We start from the raw sequence: 26,576 nt of genomic DNA, 5'->3' as shown, positions 1-26,576 counted from the left end.
TCTTTTAGTCCTAAAATGTAGAACAACACCAGATCAAAATATTTGTGTCCTTCACTCACATCTTCAAATGATACCTTCTATATCAGAGATGATACAAAGGCAACATTTGTCTTATTTCTCTTTCATGAATCAAAAAGTACTTTTGTACTGTTGTGTAAATGTGTATGTAAAGGTGGATGACTGCCTACTGCAAATGAAATCTAACCATGGGTACAAATAAATGAAGCTGAAGCTGACGTAAAACACAGCCCTGTTTTTATTACTGTTTATAGATATTATCATTGATGATCATCATTTTGAATGATTCTTAAAAAGGGTTTAATGAATCCTTCAGTCTGAAACCAACTTGGAACAAAACACATTAGAAGATGTGGGAAAGAACCACAGTGTGCACATATTTTAAACACACAACTGAACCACATGTGTTTGTTTAAAAAAAAGAATTTGACTATAAATTATATTTTACGAGATTTTATTCATTTAAAGTCCTTTGTTTAGAATTTACTTTAAAACGATTTTTACAGAATATTATTTTTATAGTTGTATTTTTAGTTTCGTTACATTTAATTTGTATATTCAGTGTTTTCCTCACAGCTGTTAAACCACAGATAACAGTGTGTGTTACTAAATTCACAGCAACCTGAATGTGTTTGTGGGAACATGAATGTGTTTGAGTGTTTCTGCATCATGTGACCCAGATTTTTGGATCTGCTGTCAGATTGAAATGAAGACGATGAAACCACACAGCAGCTTCAGCTGAGCTGTCAATCAGCAGCAGCAGTCTTATCTGTGGGCCGCAGGGGCTGATGGGAGCTTTGAGGACCTGTTAGAAACCACGTGGCCCTCGTCTGATCTCACAGCTCGTCCTTGTTTGGCCTCAGCTGCATCAGAGCGCCACTTCTCCCCAGGTTCACCAGAGGAAACACCACTGCACAAAATGCTTTTCCTCCCAGCTGCTGCTCTGTGCTGTCTGTGTTCAGGTGAGTGTTTCCAGCCAATCAGGAGCCAACAAAGTCAACCTGTAACAAACACTGTCACACTAACCTTCATCTATCTGTCTGTGTCTCTACAGCACTGGTTACCATGGCAGCAGAACAGCTGATTCAGGACGATTTAACATTGACCAGGAGAGTTGGAGAAAGTGTCTCCTTCAGCTGTGGAGAGACTGAACTGTGTGATGATGACTGGATATTCTGGTACCAGAAGAACGAAACATTCAGAGTGATTGGGTATACGGATAAGAGTGATGCTGCTTGCACACTTGAAACAGGTTACGATCATCCTCAAGGAGATGATTTCTCAGCTGAGAATAAAAAGAATGGCTGTGAGTTGAAGATAGAGAAAGTTAAACTCGATCATTCAGCCACCTACTACTGTAAATGTTATAAGGAAGATCCCCACAGTGAGAAATGATCCCTGCAGCCTGAACAAAAACCAACAGATGAACAGATGTCAAACAGTGTTTGTGACAGGAAGAGAGCAGTAAACCACAGCCCAGGTTCACAGATTTCACCTCCATCTCAGAGTCACAAACATACTGAGCTCAGGGAGATTTTTATTTACTGCTGTCAGAAATTCAATTCTATTTATTTCTGTTTTGAACAGATTTTTCATGTTTTAAGATAGAAACAAGAGGAACAGATGACATCAAACTTCCAAATGTAAACAAATGTATCCTCAGTCCCACAAAAACATTTATTCAAAGTGAAAGAAAAACAGATTGTGTCAAACTGAATCAAAGTCCATCCCTCATTCACAGTGTTAATGTTCTCTTCATGAAAACTCTTCCAGCAGCACTTGTTGTTTAACACCTTTCAGTACATTTAACCAGACACTTTCACTTTAGGACATTTTAAAGACAAATCTTGGACTGATGTCAGGTCAGGATTTTGTACTTCTAGCAGCGGCTCATTAGGACGCTGATTTTGTTGGACAGATTTCCATCAGTTTCCTGTGGATGTTTATAGAGGATTGTGGTGTGAATAAGGCACGGCCGGACCACAGATCATCATTTAGAGCCATTTATTGTTATCGGCTGCAGTTCTTAAGCTGCCAGCCACACATCACATCACACCACAACTTACAACACACAACCCCTGCTCCCCCGTGTTTTAACACGGCGGGCATGATTGCAGATGCCGTGCAGGTGCGTCTGCACGGCATCGCCGACCACGGCCCACCACGGTGCCTCATCTTTCTATCATCGTCTTTTCTCTCTGAAAAAAACAACGGATTTTGTATCTGAGTATGTCAAATCTGGAATCACAGGACAAGATTTCTGCTTTCTCCTTTTGTTTCCTGACCAATCACATTTGAGCAGCTTTGGCTGCTTAATTTCATTTCCAGCATCGCTGCTGGAGAAAAATCAGAGTCTGACTGGACCAAACACTGCATTTAAAAAGCACCAATGACTCAAAGGTAAATATTATACTTGTTAGATTTGTATTGTTGATTGTCATTTATGCTTAGAAATATCTACCCATATATGCTTAGAGTTTTATAATTAGTTGTAGATTGGTAGAGGTTTGATCCTTAATAGTCTGCAAAGGCTTCGTGTGCCTTCCAGAGTGCTCTGGCATTCACACCCACATTCTGGGAGCATGGGAGAGGTCGTACCTTCTTTTATTGAGTTGTGGTAGGATAAACGTGTCTATGTCAGTTTTAGTCTAAGTGCCTTTTGTTTAAACGAACTGCTGGACTTCCAGACCAGCAGGTTTAGGGAAGTCTTTATGGGGTCACACTCTGACCCCCCCCACACACACACACACACACACACACACACACACACACACACACACACACATGCTTACACAACGCACAGACAAGGTACTCTTTGTGTGTATGTAGACGTCATATGTTAATGAACCTATGCATATTCATGGCACCTCAATAAAAGAGCAGTGTTACGAGGGAGCAGACGAGAGCAACTGGGGTCAAGCGAAGGAACGGCGTTTGTCCGGTTCTCTCCCGTGCACGAGAAACATAAAGAACTTTGCCTACTCGTGTCTTGCTTTTGCTGTGTAATTACATTGTCTTCAACGTTCCAGCGAATAGGTTTTGAGCTACAAACCTATCAATACTGGGTAATGTGTTAGTATATAAGACTTTGTCTTTTTTAACAAACAGCTCATCTATCAGCTGTCAGCAGAACTGTAGAACTTCAGATCCTGAAGTGTGTGAGGACAGAGAAGAGTCAGCTTTATTTCAGGTTTGATGGATAAACTTTATATTTCACAGTTTGTGATGATTCTGTTCTCTTTGTGATTTTAGGAGCTGCCCTCAGCACCACCCAGTGACATCACACACATCATCCTATATGTTCACTCTTTGTCAGTGAAAGCTGCAGCTGTGTTATTGATAAAGTTAAAGACAAAAAGTCAAAGGGATTAATCATCCATGTAACTGTGTCACTATATAGGAGCAGAAATATTAACTCAGTTTGGTGTTTCAGAAAGTTGCTGATCTCAGACCTGCACAGCTTCTGTTTTAAACACTGAATGTAGTCAGCTGCATAAAGCGGACGTGAGATTTTCTCTGATATAATTAAATAAAACCTGATAAGGGTCAAAGGTCGTAACTAGTGTGTTGAACTAAAAATTTTAATCTGGAATTCACACACACTGTGTTTTGCCAATATTGTGTTTTTTACCATGAAGTCATTCAGAGTCCTTCATACCAGAGTAACCAGAAAGGATAATATATATTTTAAATATATAACTTTCTACAGGACTGAATATAACATCATTATGTAAAAGTCCAGAGTCTCTGTGCTTCATCTGAGGATGATGTGAATACTTCTAACATCACACAAAGTACAGGTCTCTATCACACTGCTCATGAAATGCAGATTTGTCCATCTTCTATTTTGGGCGTATAGTGGAGGTCTGAAGATTTCCCTCTGAGGAAGCTGCTGGTGAAGATTGCGAGTTCTGCTTGATGCCTGCGGTGACCTTCAGTTCCTGATGTTTCTGAAATGACACATCAGGAGTCTTCCTGCGTGGGTCAACAGAAGCTGTGATAAATGAAAGGGAGGACATTTCTCAAACCTCTGGACCCAGGAAACCTAGCGTGGTCCTCATGGTCATGTTCACTTGTTCTTCCCCAGGGTGAATGTAGCTGTTGATAATAATGTGGACTTTGGACCCTGTTATTGAATGAAAAGAACAAATTACACTTGTATGAAACCTTTTGTCAGTCTGCTTTATTTCATTTAACTTTCCATGTTACCAGGCTGTAGAGCGCTCTGTGTGAACTGAATCTAAAACTGTTAAAAATCCATATAATTCAGATACTAACAGTAACTCTTAGTGGTGCAACGGATCAAAAATTTCACGGTTCGGATCGGATCACCGTTTTTAAGTCACGGATCGGATAAATTTTCAGATCAGCAAAAATAGAAAAAAAAAGACAAAAATTCTACTCGCCATTTATTTATTTAAGTATTTTTTGCCTATTTAAAAACATTCAACTGAAGACTCATTCCACGCACTTATATAAAAACAAATTAAGGTGCAATATGGACATTATGGACCATGCTGGGCAGCCTCTGCATCCTCTGCACACGGCCATAAACAACCAGAGGAGTCTGTTCAGTGACAGGTTGCTTCTCCCAAAGTCAAGGACCAGCAGACTTAAAAAGTCCTTTGTCCCACACGCCATCAAACTGTTTAACTCCTCGCTGGAGGGGAAATGGGGACAGAGGAGGGGGGAACAAGTAGCTGTAGTGCCTTTTCACTGTGCAATAGTTTTTGTTAATATCCAACGGTGTAATAGACTCACAATACTTGAAATGTGCCGTTCCCTTGTATTCTTATTCCTATTTATTCTATTTATCCTTTTTGTATTCTCTGTATTTATAAATGTGTAAACATGGTATATTTCTGCTCACATTCTGCAACTTCTGTGGGTGCTGTGCTACTGGAAACTGAATTTCAGTTTGAACCCACCCGAGGGATAAATAAAGTTTCATCTAATCTAATGTAATCTATAGGGCAGTACAGGGCTTTGTATCTACCGCTCCGCTGTGACATAACGAGCGGTCACGGTCACGTGGCTTTCCGTTGCCCTGGAGCTCCACCCATTTGTAGTTAGAGCAACAGAAGATGCCTGGGACAGTTCAGCCATAACTTTAAACTTCTCCTGCTCATACATGCTTGGAACAATCTTGTCACTGAAGTGGACGCGCAACGAGATATCATAGCGTGGCTCAAGCACGTTCATCACAGTTTAAACCCCTTGTTTTGCACAACAGAGTACGGCCTCCCGTCTGCAGCTAAACGCCCCATTAGCTTTAGTAATAGCTTTAGCCCGGTCGGACTGGGCAGCAAAGGGCTGCTTAAGTGCCGCAAACTCCTCTGCTCCGCTACTTGGACCGCTAGCGCTGACCATAACTACCGCTTGACAGACCCACCACGGGCACCATACGCATACTTTTTTTTTCTTTTTCGAATCTTCGGATCACGTGCGTACCGTGGAGAGGGATCGGTTCGGATTTCGGATCAACCGTGATCCGTTGCACCCCTAGTAACTCTGGGTCTCTCTGGAGTCTGCTGCTGATGTCATCTCTGTCTAAAATAGGATAAGAAAAAATGAGACCTGTGGAATCATTGAAGCATAAAGACTACGGGAGTAACAGGTGTGCAGCATCGCTAACTAGCTAGCAACAACCCTCTAATACAGTGTGGCTAATCTAGCTAATGATCGCTTACAGTTAGAATGACAGAGATGACATTTTGTATAAAAACTGCTAAAACTGTTTAACAGGTTGTTGATCCTGTCGTGTTCTTTGTGTGTTTGGCAGCCATCATGAAGCTGTACGTGTCCATCACTGCTGTCAGTGTGAGAGCAGGACTTCTGTGTATTCTGGCTATCAAACAGCTCTACTGTCACGGTCCTGGGTCGGTTCGACCCAGCATTTTGAGTTCCTTAGGTTTTGGTTTATTTCTGCATTATGGATTAGTTCTTATTCTCGGGTGATGCTGTTTTGATTGTGATTGTATTCTGTTTCTTTAAGCTATCTGGTGATGATGATGATGATGATTATTTCTGGTTGGGGTTTCGTTATCTTGCCCTCATGTTTAGTTTAGGTTGCCTGTGCTTAGTCTTCTCTGTCTGTCCATGATGTCTTTATGCCTGCTTATGAGTCTGCGTCTGTGTCTCTGTCTGTCGTGTGCTTCCTGTTTTATTTTGTAGGTCTGTGTCCTATGTCAGTGCGTTCAGCTTTGTGCTCTCCCTGTCTCGTCAGTGTAATTAGCGTCAGCCGTGTCTCCCAGCTGTTTCCTCTTCGCTCCGTTCACCTCTTGTATTTAGTGTCTGTGTCTTCCCCTACTCGCTGTCGTGTCGTTAACGTCTCCTACCCTCACGTTAACTGTGTGTTCCGTCTGCTAGCCTGCTTAGTTTATTTCTGTATTCTCAGTTTAGTTAGGTTTATGTGCCTTTTCCGCCCAGCAATAAAGCTGCGTGTTTTGAGTTTACATCTGCCTCCGAGTCCTGCATTTTGGGTCCTTCCTCCCTGCCTGCCTGCACACAGCCATGACATCTACAGAGCACACTGTTTGTTCTTTAAAACATTTAAAAAAAAATCACAGCTCAGTGGCTGTGACATCACCACTCCTCTCTGTAGTTCCACTTTTAAATCACAGTATTTTACCTTGGATGGGTTTGTGTTTTTGTGCCAGCAAACATTTAAAAACTGTTCTGACTTCAGTTCTTCTCAGACTGAACCATCAGGAGGATTCATACCTGCAACACCTGGAACCAGTCAGCTGGAGGCAGCAGCAGTTTGTGTCAGAACAACTTTATGAACAACAAGTAATTTCAGAGAGATAGATACCAACCTCTCAACATGGATTCAAACCAATAACCTTCATCTGATCGACCTTTCAGGCTACACCTGTTATTTGTAGCTGTCCACTGTAACACAGCAGGCTGAAACTGACTCTGATCCACAAAAGCAGGACCTCTGCTAACTGGAATGCAGTCATCATTATGAAACCTGTATTTTTCCTACTGTGAACTCAAGATGTCTGCTGTGGAAGAGCTCTGTCTGTGTCCCACATATCTGTCTGTGACTTTCAGGTGCATCACTGTTTACAGGATCACAAGGATCCACCTGACAGCAAGAACACAGGAGATGGAGGTGAATCCTAGGGGTGCAACGATACACAAAATTCACGGTTCAGTTCGATACTTTGGTGTCACGGTTCGATATTTTTTCGATACAAAAAAATGTTCATCCCTTTTTAATTTATCATTTATTAAAATTATAAATATATATTTTAACTCAAAAGTACAGTTTTTAAATTTAATGTTGCTGAAACAGCAAAATAAAAAAAATAAATCTGTCTGATCGAGAAATCACTCATCTTTGGAAAAGAGAGTTTATTACAGAGAAATGGCTCTTTCCAAAATAAAAGCTATACTATACGCTTCTTCTGGGGTATATTCTCAGCAGCATATTAAACATATCAGGTCCCCATAAGGAGAATCATGTGCTAACGGCTGTCTGAATGACTCGGGTAAAGTTTGTAGCATGCGTGCTTGTTGTTTTTGTCTGCTTCCACTTGTCTTTGCACTAGGATGATGTCGGCGTAAATGTGCAGTCATATTCATTGTGTTCCCACTAGTGCTGTCAGCGTTAATCTCGTTAAAATGACATTAAAGCCATAACGCGGCAAATCTCCGTTAACAAGTTACCGCGGATCGCCCCGTGCGTGGGGCTGGACGGCTTCAACACGTTAACGAGCTAACTGCGCTAACGCACTAGTTCCCACAAATTGAGAATTGCGTGACACATCCGACATACTGTTTTACTTTTGTCCATGACGCGCTTACCATCAGGGTCATACTTCACATGAAAACCAAGATAGTTCCAAACGCCAGATCTGAATGAGGGTGGGGGAGGTTCAATTTCGGGTAGCGTTGAGGTAGTTGCCATGTTGCAATGAGCTTAGCTTCTGTCTTGCTAGCTTGCGCTGCGCTCAGTGGATCTGCACTCGATAGTGCAGCCTAGGCGGAGTAGTCGAACGCAGATACACTGAGCGCTCAACACAGACAGCATCGTCAGAAGAAAAGTTGATATAATAAATAAAAAATGTTGTATTGTTCGATACATATGCGTACCGAACCGAAAGCACTGTATCAAACGGTTCAATATCGATACGAGTATCGTTGCACCCCTAGTGAATCCATCAGCAAACCATTAAAGTCCTTCACAGTAATCTGCTGCGCTTAAATGATCTTAATATATGCTGCTCAAAAAATAAAGGCAACACTTAAACAACACAATGTAACTCCAAGTGTTCCCTTTATGTCTTTGAGCAGTATATAACTTGGAATGTAATTTAGGAAAGCTTGAGCAGCATTGTCACCGTCACACTGTGCTACTAACTTTAAATGACTGTCAGGTGATTTGTGACAGAAAGATAGCAGCCAGAGTGAAAGGAAGGTTTACAGGATGTCAGTGAGAGCTGCTGTGATGTCTGGTTTGGATCCTGTGGCTCTGATAAAAAGACAGGAGGCCGAACTGAAGATGTTCAGACTTTCACTGGACAGGATTAGAAATGAGTTCATCAGAGACAAAGTCAGAGAGTCTGACATCCTAATATTCCCTGGGAATAACACCCCAGGAAATATAAATCTAATAAACTAATAGTTCATAAAGGACACAGACTCATTACAGGCTACTATTACTACTGAAGGCTGATTTCATGTTCTGAAAGATGAGGATGTGTAACTGTGACACTAGAAGAGGTGTGGATTTTATTCTCTGACCTTTCTCTAAACTTATATTTTATGTGACAGTAACTTTGTATTTTCTGTTAACAACACCAGGGCACACTGGGATGATGTCCATTAGTATTTCTCTTCTGCCAAGACTTCTGCTACCTTCCATCCTCTATTCCCAACAATGACGACTGACTGTTGTGTTGAGCTTCTTTCTCAGATCAAGTGTACACATTATTCAGCTCATCAATACAGAGATTTTTAAGAAGAACATCCCACAGATGACCCAAAGGTGATGTTCCCACATGCTGGGATTGCCGTGTGTTACCCTGGTTGGACATCCACAGAGAAAGGTGTGTGTTATGTGTTGCTCTCTTTATTATCATACCACCACCAGCATCTGATTTTTGTGATCATTAAAATCTTCTAAAGTGTTTCAGTTACAGTGAAAAAATTTGCACTAATACTGAACCATTCCTCAAAATCTTTTACATACAAAACATTTTTATGGAGCAGGTCGCTATGATCGGCCGGCAAGACGCTAAGCCGACAGCGGAGACAAAGGCTGTCGTGACGTGACCAAGGGTCTGTCCCCAGAGCTGACCAGCCGCTCCACGCTGTCCACAGCCCGGGTAGGGGGGCTGGCGGCATAGCCAGCTGGGAGGTGGGGGCCAACGCGGCCCAATATCCAGAGCTGTGAATGCCCTATCTATCACCTCAAAAAACATCAGCTGGCTGGGGGCTGCCCGCAGGACAGGTAGCAGCCTGTGGAATAGAGGATGGACTCAGCCTCAAAGTCCTCCTGATAGCTGTCCTCCAGTAGCCCCTGGCTGGTGAGAGAGGGAGCTGGCTACACAGCAAAATGAGGACACTCTGCTATTGCTTGTGAGGCATCCACCTTCCCTACATTAGCCTTAGGCATGTCGGGAAGTGGTTGGCTGGTACGCTTAGAGTAAAAAAAGGTAGGTACCACACACTAGCATACACACACTAAAAAGTGGAGATCCAACGATCACCAGTTTCACATCTGCAGATGATTTATAGTTAAGCTGGTCTTACCCAGCAGGCAATGTAGAGTTCACATGGAGCCGGTGTGGGTGAGGGGACTCGCCCAGCTCTAATGACCAAAGTCCAGGTGTTTTCCCTCTGTCCACTGACAAGAAAAAAAGAGCTGAGTAGCCTTGCAGGTCAAATCTTACCAGTCACCTCAGTATGACAGCTCCCCCCTAGATCGTGGAACTTGTTAGTAACAGGGTTGATGTTAGAGGCCTGGACAGTCAGCCCCAAGGGAGTGTTATATTTAAAGGCCCGGAGTAACCTCTAAGAGCTGTTTATAATATAATAATTATATATTGTTATATTTACCTTTACTATTTGACAAAGGTTTAAAAAGGGTATGTCCACAATTTAGACTGTAATTACAGGATACTTTACTTTATTTGGCAGGAATGAAGCAGAGGCAGAATTAAATGATAATAACAGTCACAAAATAATTGTTAAGATGGCGCGGCCACGTCCAGACGCCTTGCTGACCGCTCCGCTCCGACTATCCACTTTTCTCGTTTTTTACTTATTTTTTGCTCTAGTTTACATTCCAAAACCCTCTAGTTTTATAGTATACGACAGCAGATCACTTTTAAACATCGGTGACAAGGTTGCACATCTAATCTTGGACACTTTTAAACCTGACCCATTCTGGCCGCCAGAGATTCTACGCGGCGCGGAGAACAGGATGGGCCGCTCATCCGAGGCGTAGAACAAAGAAGCGCCGGGGGAAACGTGCTGGCATTAGGAACAGACTGAGACAGCAGGCTCATCGCGCACCACTGCCCAGTATCCTACTGGTCAACGTACAATCCATGGAGAACAAGCTCGATGACCTAAGAGCAAGATGTCACCTTCCAACGTGACATGAGGGACTGCAACATTCTGTGCTTCACGGAGACATGGCTGACCCCCACCGTGCCGGACTAGGCCGTAACTCCATCAGATTCATTCTTTGTGCTACGCCCGGACAGAACGGCAGAGTCGAACAAAACCAAAGGTGGAGGAGTGTGTTTCATGGTAAACAGAAAGTGGTGTGATGTCAGGAGCATTTCTACTCTTTCCAGCGGCTGCTCGCCACATCTGGAATTCCTGAGCATTAAGTGCCGCCCTTTCTATCTGCCCCGTGAGTTCACCTCGGTCATCGCCACGGTGGTCTACATCCCACCCCAAGCGGACACAGGTATGGCTTTGTCCGAACTACATGATGTGCTGAGTTCGCTTCAAAACAAGGACCCGGGCGCAGCCCTCATTGTAGCAGGAGACTTTAACAAAGAAAACCTCGGACAAGTCATGCCAAACCTTTACCAGCATGTCTCGTGTCCAACGAGGGGGGATCGAATTTTGGATCACTGCTACACGCCATACAAGCAGGGCTACAAAGCTGTCTCACACCCGGCTCTTGTGAAGTCCGACCACAACGCCATCTTCCTCATTCCCCAGTATAAACAAACCATACGGAGGGAAGAGGTAACCACGAGGGAGGTGAAATGGTGGTCTGCCCAATCAGAAGCTACGCTACGGGACGCACTCAACGACATCGACTGGGACATGTTCAGAGCATGCGCAGTCAACATTGCCGAGTTTACGAAAGTAGCAGTATGCTTCGTCAATATGCTAGCGGAGGAGATTATCCCCACTGCGAGAGTCACCACATTCCCAAACCAGAAACCATGGATGGACAGATCGATCCGCACTGCAGTGAACGCCAGGACCGCCACCTACAACGCGGGTCTTGCCACTGGCGATATGAGCGCCTACAAAGCGGCCTCATACGGCGTGCAGCGCGCGGTGAGAGATGCCAAATGCCGGTACCGGGAGCGTGTGGAGTCCCGCTTCCACCAGGGCAACACACGGAGTATGTGGCACGGACTACGCACCATTACGGACTACAAAGCCAGGGACACTGCGCCGATCAACGCTGACTCTGCATTCACCAACGAGCTGAATCAGTTCTCCGCCCGTTTCGAGGTTAGCCAGGCGGCTAACGCTATCTACCGCCTGACTACCGAGGACAGTGACGTCATCAGCAAGAGACCGGTGACCTGCACGACGTCCGAGCGGCATTGAGGAGAGTGAACACAAGGAAAGCAGCGGGGCCAGACGGCATCACCGGCCGTCTGCTGCGCTGCTGTGCTGACCAGCTAGCAGGTGTGTTCACTTCCATCTTCAACGAGTCCCTGGCGAAGTCTGTGGTCCCCACATGCTTCAAAAGATCCACCATTATCCCTGTGCCCAAGAACAGCAAACCCTCATCCCTGAACGATTACCGGCCAGTTGCACTGACCTCGGTAGTAATGAAGGTGTTTGAGAGGCTGCTGAAGAACATCATCTCCTCCTCCATCCCAGACACCACAGACCCGCTGCAGTTCGCCTACCGACCCAACAGATCCACTGAGGACGCCATCGCCCACGTCCTGCACACCACCCTCAGCCACGTGGACAAGAAACAGGGTAACTATGTGAGAATGCTGTTTGTTGATTACAGTTCAGCGTTTAACACAATAGTGCCCAGCAGACTGTTCACAAAGCTGAGGGATCTGGGACTCAATAGCCGTCTGTGTGCGTGGGTGTTGGACTTCCTCACTGGCAGAACTCAGGTGGTGAGGGTGGGTAGGTGTGTCTCCGACAGCATCACCATCAACACAGGAGCACCACAGGGGTGTGTCCTCTCGCCACTGCTCTACTCCCTTTACACTTCAGACTGTGTGGCCACCCACGGCTCCAACACCATTGTGAAGTTTGCTGATGACACAGTGGTGTTGGGCGCCATCTCCAACAACGATGAGGCGGCCTACATGGACGAAGTGAAGAATCTGGCATCATGGTGCCAGGACAACCACCTCCAGCTGAACGTCGGCAAGACCAAGGAGCTGGTGGTGGACTTCAGAAGGATTCAGCACAGAGACTACAAGCCCATTATCATCAATGGAGCTCCAGTGGAGAGGGTGCAGTCCTTCAAGTATCTTGGTGTCCACATCTCCTCAGACCTGACATGGTCTGCCCACATTCAGGTCCAGACCAAAAAGGCTAGGCAGCGCCTGTACCACCTACGACAACTGAGGAAGTTCAGGGTCTCTCCAAAGATCCTCAGGATTTTCTATACAGGCGCTGTGGAGAGCATCCTCACACAGAACATCACATCCTGGTTTGGGAACAGCTGTGTTAAGGACCAAAAAGCTCTCCAGAGAGTGATCCGTACAGCAGAACGCTGCTGCAGGATTGCTCTCCCTCCGCTTCAGGACACCTACACCAGGAGATGCCGGACTAGAGCAGCGCAGATACTGAAGGACCCGTCCCATCCTGGCAACAAACTGTTCCAACTTCTGCAATCCGGTAGAAGGTTCTGCATCATCCGGGCAAGGACAGAGAGACTCAAGAGGAGCTTCTATCCCCAAGCCATCCGGGCCCTAAACATACACACACCCGCCCTCTCACATCATCCATAAGTGACTGAGACAGGACTCTCTTCCAGACACTCCAGACACAATGTACATTTCAAATTCCTTTAATTTTAAATATGTTTATATTATGTATTCTGTAAAATAGTCAGATTGTCTATTCTTATTTAATTCACTTGGTGTACAGAATTCACCTGCTTGCTGCTACTACTGCACATTCACCTAATGTATATACTATATATATAATCTTCTTCCTCTACACCGCCCCCCCCCCCCTTTTTTTTTTTTGCACATGTCGAGGAGCGTGTCAGGTTACATTTCACTGTGTGTTATACTTGTATAACTATGCATGTGACAAATAAAGAACCTTGAACCTTGAAAATGATAAGCAAATCACATCAATGATAATTATCTCATTAACCTACTCTGAGCTAATGCTGATTTTAACCCTCTCCAGGCAGACGTTGCAGATTTGCAACAGTTAAGAACTAACAACCTGATTACCCCACATACATATTTTATGAGGTTTTTTTACTCAGAAGTACCACTGCAGGACTTGGTTGTGCATTAGCAACAAAAAACTTAATTTGAGCCTAAGAGGGTTAAAGATTCTCATTACAAAGATGAGGAATCTTTGGGATGAGAGGTTGGAACAGAGAATGAGCAGATCTAGTGCTGAATTTTGTTTCATCTCAGTGTTTTGTGCTAATGGAAACAATCCAACAGGAAAGCAGGAATCCTTGAATATTTGATACTTCAGGAATACAGCGAGACCCCAGAACTTCTGAATGTTGGGAGGAGCTGCAATCCACCAGGAAAATGATGGGAGTCCAAACCTTTAGAATTAAAATCCAACAGAGCAAAGATGATGATGATGAGCAGATATGGAGCCAAAATCCATTATACTTTGATTATAACTTTGATTAAAAATAAAGATTATTTAATACCAGCCAATAGGGAAAAAGCACTTTTTTAAAGTGATGCCACAAATCTGGGTCTAACACATGAGGCTGGATGTTAAATCCTTTTTCCCATTCAGCTCTTGAAGGTCTTCAGCTGCTGGTGGTGTGTGTGATGTGTGTCAGTGGGGTTTGGCAGTTCTGCTGGTTCCTGCTCCTCCTCAGCTGGAGCACCTGCAGTAACTGATAATCAGTCCAGCACATCAGTTTGGAAGAATTTGACTCCATTTTTGACACAGAGCACCTTTAATTTTGACATGTTGGATTTTCTCACATGAACTGCTCGCTTCCAGCTCTTTCACACCATTTTTGTTGGACTCTGTTGGACTTGGTTGTTCCAAAGCTCTATTTTTAACAGCAGGCATGGGCGCTTTGTGTTCCTACTAGGCTGCTGGAGCTGATTGAGGCCATTCAATACAACACTGATGATTCCAGCAGACATGCCACAGCACATTTCAGAAGCATCCCTGAAGCATCTCTTTGCTCCGCAACACTAAAAATAACTCTGGCTCTATTTTTTACAGAAGCTCCATCAAGCTGCACAAAACAGAGGAAAATGTGCAGGACAGAAGAAACAGCAAAGGAAATCCTGTCAGTGTTGAAAATAGAAGAGCCTGTGCAGACCAACATGTTTCACTTCTAAAATACACCAGGTGTGGTTTGAAGGACGCAACAAAACTACATCAGAAAGACATCAGAGACTCATCACATCACTTGCTGGATTCACTGGATTATTTTTCTTTCACCATATTTGGAACAAAGAAAAAAAATCACTGGTTTGTGTCATTGTCGTGCTGCATGGCCCACTTTCTCCTGAGATTCAGTTCACAGACAGATGTTCTGATAGTTTTCTTTAGAATTTGCTGCTAGAATTCAAAATTGATTGTGTGATTAATGATGGTGAGCCAGATGGGCCAAACCATGATACTATCAGCAGCATGTTTCATTGTAGTGGTGGTATCATTGATGGGATGAATGGACTGGTGCTTATATAGTGATTTTCTATTTTCATGTGGACTAAAGTAGTGGACTGACCAACAGACTGACATTAACATCAAAGCCGTGCTGCTAGTGTGGCTAAAAGAAAAGAGAAGAAGAGACAGTCATGTTGATATGAACATTAGAGAAACACATCATGGAGCTGAAATATCGACGATCAAAGCAGCCAAACGTGAGTACAGGGACAGGGTGGAGCAACAGTTTGACAACCCTCGGAGTATGTGGCAGGGACTAAACACAATCGCAGACTTTAGAGGGAAAACCAGCACACCGCAGACCACGGCCTCTCTGTGTGAGGATCTAAACGTATTCTACGCTAGATTCGACACAGCGAACACCATGAGACCGGACAGTGTGCGCACCGCGGATGATGTCAGTGCGCACACTGTGTCTGCGGAGGATGTGCGGAAGTGCTTCAGGAAGGTGAACGCACGCAAAGCTACTGGTCCAGACGGGATTCCCGGCCGCGTCCTCAGGTCATGCGCGGCTCAGCTGGTTGGAGTGTTTACACACATCTTCAACCTTTCCCTCTCTCTGTCTGTAGTCCCAGCCTGCTTCAAAATGGCCACCATCGTCCCTGTACCCAAATCCTCCATATAAATGGCGACTTGTAGCCCTGACCCCCATCGTGAGCAAATGCTTCGAGAAGCTGGTCAGGGACTTCATCTGCTCTGCACTACCCGACTCACTGGACCCTCTACAGTTCACATACCGCCACAACAGGTCCACTGATGATGCCATAGCCCTGACACTCCATGCTGCCCTGTCACACCTGGAGAAGAGAGACACGTATGTGAGAATGCTGTTTGTAGATTACAGCTCAGCATTCAACACCATCGTTCCCTCGAAGCTGGACAGGAAACTGCAGGATCTAGGACTGAGCAGCTCTCTTTGCAGCTGGATCCTTAACTTCCTGTCTGACAGACGCCAAGTGGTCAGACTGGGCAGCATCACCTCATCCCCCATCACACTGAACACTGGTGCTCCACAGGGGTGTGTACTGAGCCCTCTCCTGTACTCACTCTACACCTACGACTGCACGGCCACTAACAACTCCAACATCATTGTGAAGTTTGCGGACGACACTACAGTGGTGGGTCTTATCACCAACGGTGACGAGACGGCCTACAGGGAGGAGGTCAGCGCCCTGACCCACTGGTGTCAAGACAACCATCTCACCCTCAACGTCGCAAAGACAAAGGAGTTGATAGTGGACTTCCGGAGGTGCAGAGAAGTACACACCCCCATCACCATCAACGGCGCTGCTGTGGAGAGAGTGAGCAGATTTCCGCTTCCTTGGTGTACATCTGGCTGAGGATCTTACGTGGACACATAAACAAAACAGTGAAGAAGGCGCAACAGCGCCTCTTCTTTCTCAGGAGACTGAAAAGATTCGGCATGAGCCCCCGCATCCTCAGGACCTTCTATCGCTGTGCCATTGAGAGCATCCTCACTGGATGCATCACCACCTGGTACGGCAACAGCACCGCTCACAACCGCAAAGCTCTCCAGAGAGTAGTGCGGTGCTCTGAACGGATAATTGGAGGTGAGCTTCCCTCCCTCCAGGACGTCTACAGGAAGCGGTGCCTGAGGAAAGCGGGAAGGATCATCAAGGACTCCAGTCACCCCAGCCATAAACTGTTCAGACTACTTCCATCAGGAAGGAGGTTCTGCAGCATCCGGTCCCGTACCAGCAGACTGAGAGACAGCTTTTTCCATCAGGCCATCAGACTGCTGAACACTTCATAGACACCTCACCCTCACTACTGGAACTTCAACATTATGCACTCCACACTGTACAATTATGCCACGGTTTTGCACAATATCCAGCTACCAACCTCTGTATATTTTTATATATTTTATTTTATTTCTTACTCTATTTAATTTGTAAAATATGTATACACACAAACACGTAGAAAAACATATTTAGTATACACATCCAGTAATGTATATACTATTATATATTTTACATATATTTATTAGTCTCAGATTTAGCCATTCTTATATTTTGCTTGTTTTACGTTATTGTATTTTGCACAACTCTGTTGCTTGTGAAGCTCGCACACAAGAATTTCACTCACATGTACTGTACCAGTGTACCTGCACATGTGATGTGACAATAAAAGTGATTTGATTTGATTTGATTTGAAATATGATCCTGCTTCCTCATTTGGACTCATTCACCTCAGCTGACACATTCAACAGCAGACAGGTTTTTGTAGCAGTCTGTCTCACTGTGGGAGGAAACCTGTACTTCATCTTTGGCTCTGGAACTAAACTGTCTGTAACAGGTAAGAACAAACATTTATTTTCCTTCAGTTGTTTTATTGTAGAAGCTGAAAATGTGTTTAAAGTCAGTTTCTGCTGCTTCAGGCTTTACATGTTAGGTTTTTCATCATTAGTAGAGAATTCATCTGCAGCCATTGTTACATAAGAAAAGCTCAATAATCTCTGAAAACATGTTGAAATCTCACTGAACAACTAAAGTTATTCTTTATTTCTGCAAATATTAGTGATGTTACAAATATTTAGGATTTGATCATCTCAGTAATAATGCACCATCTGCTGGTTTTTGAACACAAGATCATATTTGATGTTAAAATTAAATCATTATAGATTAACAACAAATGTGGTTTCAGGAAATATTTGCTTTATGTTGAGGAACGAATATTTTTTTAATAGTCAAACATTCATTTAGCTACTTCAAAAAGTGTTTTCTAGTAAAAAACAAACAAACAAAAGAACAGATACTGATTAGAAAACTCAGAAAAAATATGACATAAATTTAGGATGAATATGACATTGTTAAACTCTGATATGTATTTCTGAGATGAAGTCGTGTGTGTGGATTTGTACGTGACAATAAAAAGTTAATAATACTTAAATTTTACAAATTACTTTTGGATACCAATTTTTATTAAATATACTTTGTCAAATAAACTAAAAATATCATGAAGTATATCTCATTTTATTGAAAACGTTTTATTCACCATTTCAGTTTTAGTGTTTTAAAATGTTTGCTACAGTTTTTTATATGAATAAAAACATAACTTAAAATAATCACTGCATTACTTTTCCAATTTTAACAGAAAAATATTTAAAAATTAAAAGGTCTGAAAGACAAATATGATCTTTATGGTAAAATATATCAAAGACAAGAAGAATGGAAATTTTATCTGCTGAACTGAATTTTGTGAAATGATATTTAATTTTATTAATAGTACAAAAAAATATGAAAAATATGAATTTATTTTTGGACAGAAGAGTATCTCTGTTAGAACTCGTGTATAAGGACTAATAAGAAAAATAAATTTTCACTTATATAAAGACAAATGTATATATTTTAAAATTGGACTGAACTAAATTTCTATAAAACAATAACAAACAAACACATGACGAATAAAATTGAAAAAAATTTAATTTGACTTTTAAAAACATGCTGAGTGTTCCACATGTGAGCCATGATGACATGAGGTGATGACTGTGTTTGATATGAAGCTGAATCCAGTGTATGTAGTGAACTTTGTATTGATGAGTAGTTTAGTGATCAGAGTCCATGTAGTTTCCAGGATCAGACTGAATGCAGTGCAGTGCTGGAAGCTGCTGCTGACTGTGTGAATGTGTGTCTGTGCTGCTTGTTGCTGCTGTCAAACTTCAGATGAGCAGGTAGTGAAGCCCGTGGTGAGCGTGTACCCAGCAGCATCCAGAGCCCACCTGGAGGGGAACAGCTCCCTGCTGTGTGTGGCCTCAGCCATGTTTCCTCCTCTGGTCCAGTTCTCCTGGAAAAGACAGAAGAAGAACGGCGGAGAACCGGAGGAGCTGCCCCCTGCTGAGGGAGAGCAGCTGGAGCTCAGGGAGTCGGGACGCACCATTGCCATCAGGATGGTTGATGGGAGTGATTCTGACACATATAAATACAGCTGCTGGGTGAAGCACGAGGGGGGCACAGTGGAGGCCCAAACACAACAAGGTAATGAAGGCTTGGTGACTGTGTTCAGCAGTGATTCAGCTTCATGTGGAGATGCTGTCAAAGAGAGCAGAGGAGCAGAGGACTGACATTTCTCACTGCAGCTCCAAACATTTGACTCCTTTTCTGTTTCAGAGCTTCCAGCTCCAGCAGCCTCCTGTCCTCCAGAGAGAGAGCCAGCAGACCTGCCAGCTCTGCAGCCAGCTGACTGTAAGATCACCTGCTGCCTCTCTGCATGGACAGCTCCAATGTCCAATGAGGGAGCTGGAACAAGTTTAGGGACTTAAAGTGTCACTAATTGATCAAATCTTCATCCAACAAGCTCTGATAAAGCCACTGTACACTAGCTGCTCAGCACCAAACAGCAGACAGACCATAATATGTCAGAGATCAGTTTGTTAGCTGCTTGTGGAGTTCTTCTGCCCCCAAGTGGACACAAACACTACATCAATTCATCCACTTGAAGAAGAAGCTGTTTCTATTTGGACTTTTTCTCCTTGATCTGAGAGGAATAACCCGACTGTCTGTCTGTCTCTTTGTGTCTGTCTGTCCTTCAGTGTCCTTCCAGTCTCAGTGCAGGGTGAAGCTGCTCTGCCTGCTGTACACAGTGCTGATAGTGAAGAGTCTGGTGTACTGCTGTGGACTCTCTCTGCTGATGATCCTCACAAACAAGGGAGCGTCCACCAACTGCACACATGCTGACTGACTGTTTTCTGCTCGCCTTTTCTCAACATCAGATTTCCTCGAGTCAGCAATCAGAAATGTTAATTAAATTCTGGTTGGTTAAATGTTTCTTTTATGATGCATTTGACCTTTTCTCATATAATCATCTTAAACTGTATAATATAAATTTACAAATAAACATGTTTGATGTGTTTGTAGAAGTTTAGATTCTTTACGTGATTTAATTCTTTGTACATCTCTGCAGAAAAACTCAACTGATGCATTCAGAACCCACCATAACAAAATAACACTGTAGTTATTTGTTTGAAGTAAAAATAAAGATTTGAACTTTAAGAATATGCTTCTATTTTTTTTCTGTGATACATAACCTGTGTGACTGCAGCATTCACAGATCATAAACTTGCTCTCCTGCAGCAGACGGGCTGTGTGGGTTTCTGCTCTGCAGCCTCCACACCGTTAGCTGTGGTTTTTCACTTTAATAACACAATGACAGTTACAAGCATGAACTCTGCTTAAAGAATGATTCCAGGAAGCATCTGTGTTCATGTATGTGAGAGAAACAAAGTGTGAACTCAGAGCTGTTACAGAGTTGATGTTTAGTACGATTACAGCAGGAAAATACAAGATGAAGTCTAAACATTAAATCCCACAGAAGTCATGTAGAACCATTATGATTTAAAAGTACTGAAAAAAGTGGATAAATTAAGAAAACATGTGTAAAAACAGTTTCACAAGACACCATCAGTTCAGATGGATATTGAGCATCTTTCTAACTTTTCCTAATAATCATAAATATGTAAAACATTTAACTTCCAGGACCTGGCGTTCACATATGTGAACAACACATTTTGGGTTGTCTAGACCAAAATACTACATTTTGCTCTACAAGGGCCTGATATCCACTTACGAGCACATTATACTGCCACATCGAAAATTAAAGTGAATGTCCTTATATGTGGATCTCATTTTTCTCAGAAACAAAAACATTCATCAGGTCCCAATCAGCCCAAAGAGCAAAGAGAAATCAAAAATGTATTTCATGAAAGAGTTCGTGCCTCAGGAGGTTAATAAAACAAATGTGTCGTTGATTAATCAGCTTAATTATTCAGACTAGTACAATTTATACAAATAATAAATTTGAGCTGAAAAATGTAAACAAAATCATAATTTTCATAATCAAGACCAGCACAGAGAAACAAACTCAAAACAAAGATCATTTACTAATTTGATGATTTTACCAGTGATGAATATTTATTAAGTTCACCCACGCTGTACTATAAATTCTTTTGATATTAATATTAAGATTTCAATCAGTGGTAATTTTTTAAAACAATTTTTTAAAATATTAAATATAAATTCACTTAGTGATGCTTTTAAAGAATTAATATTTTTAAAATCTTGAATGTAAATATAAAATATATTTCCTAATGAGATTTACTCCACACAGCTTTGTGTTTTATGTCAGGGTAAATAAAATATGAATTATCTAATTATTTACTATGAAGTGAAAAAGACAAAATATGAAACAGATGTTGTCATGGAGGAGTGGACTCAGGCGCAGACAAAACTTAGACGCTCGATGGCGAAGAATTAAGTTTATTACAGGAGGTTTGGTGTGACAACAACGAGTGATGAAAACAAACATGAACTAAAAATCGGCTCTGAGGTAAATTTACACATTTACAAGGATGCAGCACGTATCACACCACGCTGTGAGATGCTGTCAGCAGCACTAAAGGAAAACAATATGAACAGTGTTGAGACGACGCCAGTCTCTCTGATCCTTTTGTCTTGGTAGAGATCACAGAGATCTTTCCAAACAGGCCTACTTTTGTACTGTTGTGTAAATGTGTATGTAAAGGTGGATGACTGCCTACTGCAAATGAAATCTAACCATGGCTACAAATAAATGAAGCTGAAGCTGACGTAAAACACAGCCCTGTTTTTATTACTGTTTATAGATATTATCATTGATCATCATCATTTTGAATGATTCTTAAAAAGGGTTTAATGAATCCTTCAGTCTGAAACCAACTTGGAACAAAACACATTAGAAGATGTGGGAAAGAACCACAGTGTGCACATATTTTAAACACACAACAGAACCACATGTGTTTGTTTAAATATAAGTTTTTCATTCTAAATGTTGTTATATACAATTTATTTACAATATATGTTAAAAATGTAATTGATTTTCACATCATATATTTTTTATGTTTCACATAAATATGAATAAATATCAGTTTTCTTAATTTTGTCACTAAGAGTTTAAATATATTTGGGGGAAATAAAAACATTCATCATTATGAAAAATCAAATCTGTGTCTGATCATTTTTCTATCAGCTGTACCTTCAAAGTAGCTTCTTCTGCTCTTTGTTTGTATAAAGATGATGAACACACAAATGAAATGATCAGAGGACACAGATGTGAACCTGCAGCAGACCTACACCTGCCTGTTTCTACATATTCATGTTTCCTTATGTTGCTTTCATTGTGTTTCCTTTTTATCTGTTTGAAAATGTTTGAAGTATATTATGATCTTACAACTACATCAAATATTTGTAAGTGATTAACATCCGTGGCCAATATTGTGTTTGTGTATTTCCTGTGAATTCAAACTGTCATCAATAAAATAGAACAATTAAAAATGAGATGCTGTGAATATTTATTGATTTTGTTTCACAAAAGAATGAAAACCTGAACATATTCAACAAATTATATAAAGAAGAAAACAACAGATAACAGTGTGTGTTACTAAATTCACAGCAACCTGAATGTGTTTGAGTGTTTCTGCATCATGTGACCCAGATTTTTGGATCTGCTGTCAGATTGAAATGAAGACGATGAAACCACACAGCAGCTTCAGCTGAGCTGTCAATCAGCAGCAGCAGTCTTATCTGTGGGCCGCAGGGGCTGATGGGAGCTTTGAGGACCTGTTAGAAACCACGTGGCCCTCGTCTGATCTCACAGCTCGTCCTTGTTTGGCCTCAGCTGCATCAGAGCGCCACTTCTCCCCAGGTTCACCAGAGGAAACACCACTGCACAAAATGCTTTTCCTCCCAGCTGCTGCTCTGTGCTGTCTGTGTTCAGGTGAGTGTTTCCAGCCAATCAGGAGCCAACAAAGTCAACCTGTAACAAACACTGTCACACTAACCTTCATCTATCTGTCTGTGTCTCTACAGCACTGGTTACCATGGCAGCAGAACAGCTGAATCAGAATGGTTTAACACTGACCAGGAGAGTTGGAGAAAGTGTCTCCTTCAGCTGTGGAGGGATTAATAAGTGTGATGGCAGCTATGTGTTCTGGTACCAGAAGAAAGAAAAAGAAACATTCAGAGTGATTCTTGATATTAATAAGAATAGTGGTAGCATAGATAAAAATTACGGTCATGCTCAGAGAGATGATTTCTCAGCTGTGAAAACACAGACTGGCTGTGAGTTGAAGATAAAGAAAGTTAAACTCGATCATTCAGCCACCTACTACTGCTCCTGTTATAAGTCTGCTCCCACAGTGAGAAATGATCCCTGCAGCCTGAACAAAAACCAACAGATGAACAGATGTCAAACAGTGTTTGTGACAGGAAGAGAGCAGTAAACCACAGCCCAGGTTCACAGATTTCACCTCCATCTCAGAGTCACAAACATACTGAACATGGCATAATAACATGACATAACAAACTTAGTAATGTTTGTACTGGAGTTCTGAACTGGTGGTAATTTGGATTTTGAACATGGGACAGAACAAAACAAATATTTTCGTATCAAGAACATCTACTTTCAAAACATTTTTGTGAATGGATGTAAAACGTAATTCTACTTTCTGACACTTGTCTAGGTCTTGGTCATGGCCCCGCAGCCTAAAAAAAGATGCATTAACTATGTTTCTCTGCCGTCTCCCCCAAATCCCACAGAACAAAAGGTGTTCTCTAGCCAGCCAGGAGATTTAATCTGTCCAGTTTACACCTACACCACTTGTGTGATATCACACAAGTATCACACTACATCAGGGCACATATAGTTCCATTTTATACAGTACACTGTTGCAATTTGAAAATAAATATATTCCAGATATGCACTTCTCAGTAATATTTGAGTAAATGGATGTTACTGATAACTCAGTGGTCAAATTCAAGTGCAAGTGTTTTTAACAAACTTTTCTTTTTTCAAAATGGGGTAAGATGGGGCCTGATAATTTAAGACCTTGTATGTGAGGAGCAGGATTTTGAATTCAATTCTGGATTTAACAGGAAGCCAATGAAGGGAAGCCAAAACAGGAGAAATCTGCTCTCTCTTTCTAGTCCCTGTCAGTTCTCTTGCTGCAGCATTTTGGATTAGCTGAAGACTTTTCAGTGAGTTTTTAGGACATCCTGATAATAATGAATTACAGTAGTCCAGCCTGGAAGTAATAAATGTATGAACTAGTTTTTCAGCGTCACTCTGAGACAGGATATTTCTAACTTTAGAGATGTTGCGCAAAGAAAGCAGTCTTACATATTTGTTTAATATGTGCGTTGAAGGACATGTGCTGGTCAAAAATGACTCCAAGGTTCCTCACAGTGTTACTGGAGGCCAAGGTAATGCCATCCAGAGTAAGAATCTGGTTAGATACCATATTTCTAAGATTTTCAGGGCCGAGTACAATAACCTCAGTTTGATCTGAACTAACAAGCAGAAAGTTAGGGGCCATCCAGGTCTTTATGTCTTTAACCCTCTCAGGCTCAAATTAAGTTTTAGTTGCTAATGCACAACCAAGTCCTGCAGTGGTACTTCTGAGTAAAAAAAAACCAAACAAAAAACCTCATAAATATTGTATGTGGGGTAATCAGGTTGTTAGTTTTTAACTGTTGCAAATCGGCAACGCCTGCCTCGAGAGGGTTAAGACATTCCTGCAGTTTAACTAATTGGTGTGTGTTACCTGGCTTGATGGACAGACAGAGCTGTGTGTCATCAGCATGATCTTCTAATGATGCTGCCTAGGGGAAGCATGTATAATGTAAATAGAATTGGTCCTAGCACTGAACCCTGTGGAACACCATAATTGACCTTAGTGTGTGAAGAGGACTCTCCATTTACATGAACAAATTGGAATCTATTAGATAGATATGATACAAACCACTGCAGTGCAGTACCTGTAATACCTACAGCATGTTCTAATCGCTCTAATAGGATATTATAGTAGACAGTATCGAACGCTGCACTGAGGTCTAGCAGGACAAGCACAGAGATGAGTCCACTGTCAGAGGCCATAAGAAGATCATTTGTAACCTTCAGCTGGGTCTAGAGATGCTTTTTGAGTAAAGGTTTAACTACAGCCAGCTTGAAGGCCTGTGGTACATAGCCGATTATTAGAGATAGGTTGATCATATTTAAGATTGAAATTAATAAATTGCAGGACTTCTTTGAGCAGTTTTGTAGGAATGGGGTCTAAAAGACACGTTGACGGTTTGCAGCAAGTAATTATTGAAGTTAACTCAGAAAGATCAATTGGAGGAAAAAAAAGTCTAAATGAATATCAAGCAAAACACATTTCAGGATGCTCTTCCTGGACTACAGCTCTGCTTTCAACACCATCCACCCGGGCAAGCTGATTGAGAAGCTGACAGACCTCGGCATCCCAACTCGCACCTGAAACTGGATTATGGACTTCTGGATGGACCACAGGTGGTGAAAATAGGAGGACACATGTCTGCTGAGCTCACCATCAGCACAGGATCTCCACAGGGTTGCTGGCTCAGCCCCAAACACTTCACCCTCTACACCTATGACAGTGTCTCCACCCAGGACAACACCATCGTCATCAAATACGCTGATGACACCACCATCCTGGGGTGGGGGACCGGTAGAAACGTTCTTGTCTATGGAAAGGAGAACGACCTCACCCTCAACACAGACAAGACCAAAGTAGTAATACTGGACATCAGGAAGAACCCCCTCCCCTGCATCACTGTCTGGTATATCATAGAGACAAAACTTCCTTCCATGGACTCTCTATATACACAACACTGCCGAAAAAGAGCACTCCATCCAGCTCACTCTCTGCTCAGACACAAAAACTGTACGTACAAACTGAGACACAACAGGGTGGACAGCATCATCACACACAGAACAAGGTTTTTCAACTGCTTCTTCCCCACCACAGTCAGACTGATGGCAAAACACAAAGACTGGACACTTAAAATAACACAGCTCTACCTCACTTCAAATGTACAATGGGATGAATCACTGTCTGTTTAATGTGCAATATGCTTACTGAAACAGATTTGTGAAACAGGTGCAACATTAGGTACAATATTCTAAATGTGAAAATGTACAATACTATGTGTGCAATACCTGGCATGCTATTTGGATTCTCGCCAGTGAGTACTTGTATTTAAAAAAAAAAGAAAAAAGAAAGAAAAACTAGATATTACCACCCTCTCTGTACAGTGTTTTTATATAGAAAAAAACTATTAGTAGATTAATCCATTCTCTGGTTTATTTTCTTGTCTTTCTACCTCTCAAAAATGTAACCTGACTTGGAGAGCTTTGCATGAGAATTCCAATGTGCATGGACTGTTAGTCCTATGCGCAAAATGGCAAATAAAAATCTTGAATCTTAAAAAGCAAAGGTTAAACATGGACTCAGTCTATGTACACATTTGATATGAGGTCACTAATTACAGTGTCTGTGTCCTGTTTCAAGATCATATTGTTACGTCCCCCACCACAGTCTGGGCTAAGGCAGGGAGGAGACAGCAACACAAGACAAGCAAAATTAATGAACGTGAGCGACAAAAGCAAACTTGACAAAAGAAGAA

The 26,576-nt window shown here is 42.2% G+C and overlaps 1 protein-coding gene across 1 annotated transcript; it reads left to right on the top strand.

Moving 5' to 3' along the window:
* Positions 1-756: 756 nt before the first annotated feature.
* On the top strand, positions 757-19,849 carry LOC134617053 (immunoglobulin lambda-1 light chain-like). Its single transcript, XM_063462216.1, has 6 exons — positions 757-980; positions 1,073-1,402; positions 17,371-17,418; positions 18,786-19,097; positions 19,230-19,304; positions 19,652-19,849. The coding sequence occupies exons 1-6, from the start codon at positions 938-940 to the stop codon at positions 19,798-19,800; spliced, it is 957 nt and encodes a 318-aa protein (XP_063318286.1). The 5' UTR covers positions 757-937; the 3' UTR covers positions 19,801-19,849.
* Positions 19,850-26,576: the final 6,727 nt, after the last annotated feature.

The sequence above is a fragment of the Pelmatolapia mariae genome, linkage group LG18 (assembly GCF_036321145.2).
Source record: "Pelmatolapia mariae isolate MD_Pm_ZW linkage group LG18, Pm_UMD_F_2, whole genome shotgun sequence".
Taxonomy (NCBI): Eukaryota; Metazoa; Chordata; class Actinopteri; order Cichliformes; family Cichlidae; genus Pelmatolapia; species Pelmatolapia mariae.
The sequence above is the reverse complement of the archived record's forward strand: the minus strand, read 5'-3'. Positions and strand labels throughout refer to the sequence as shown.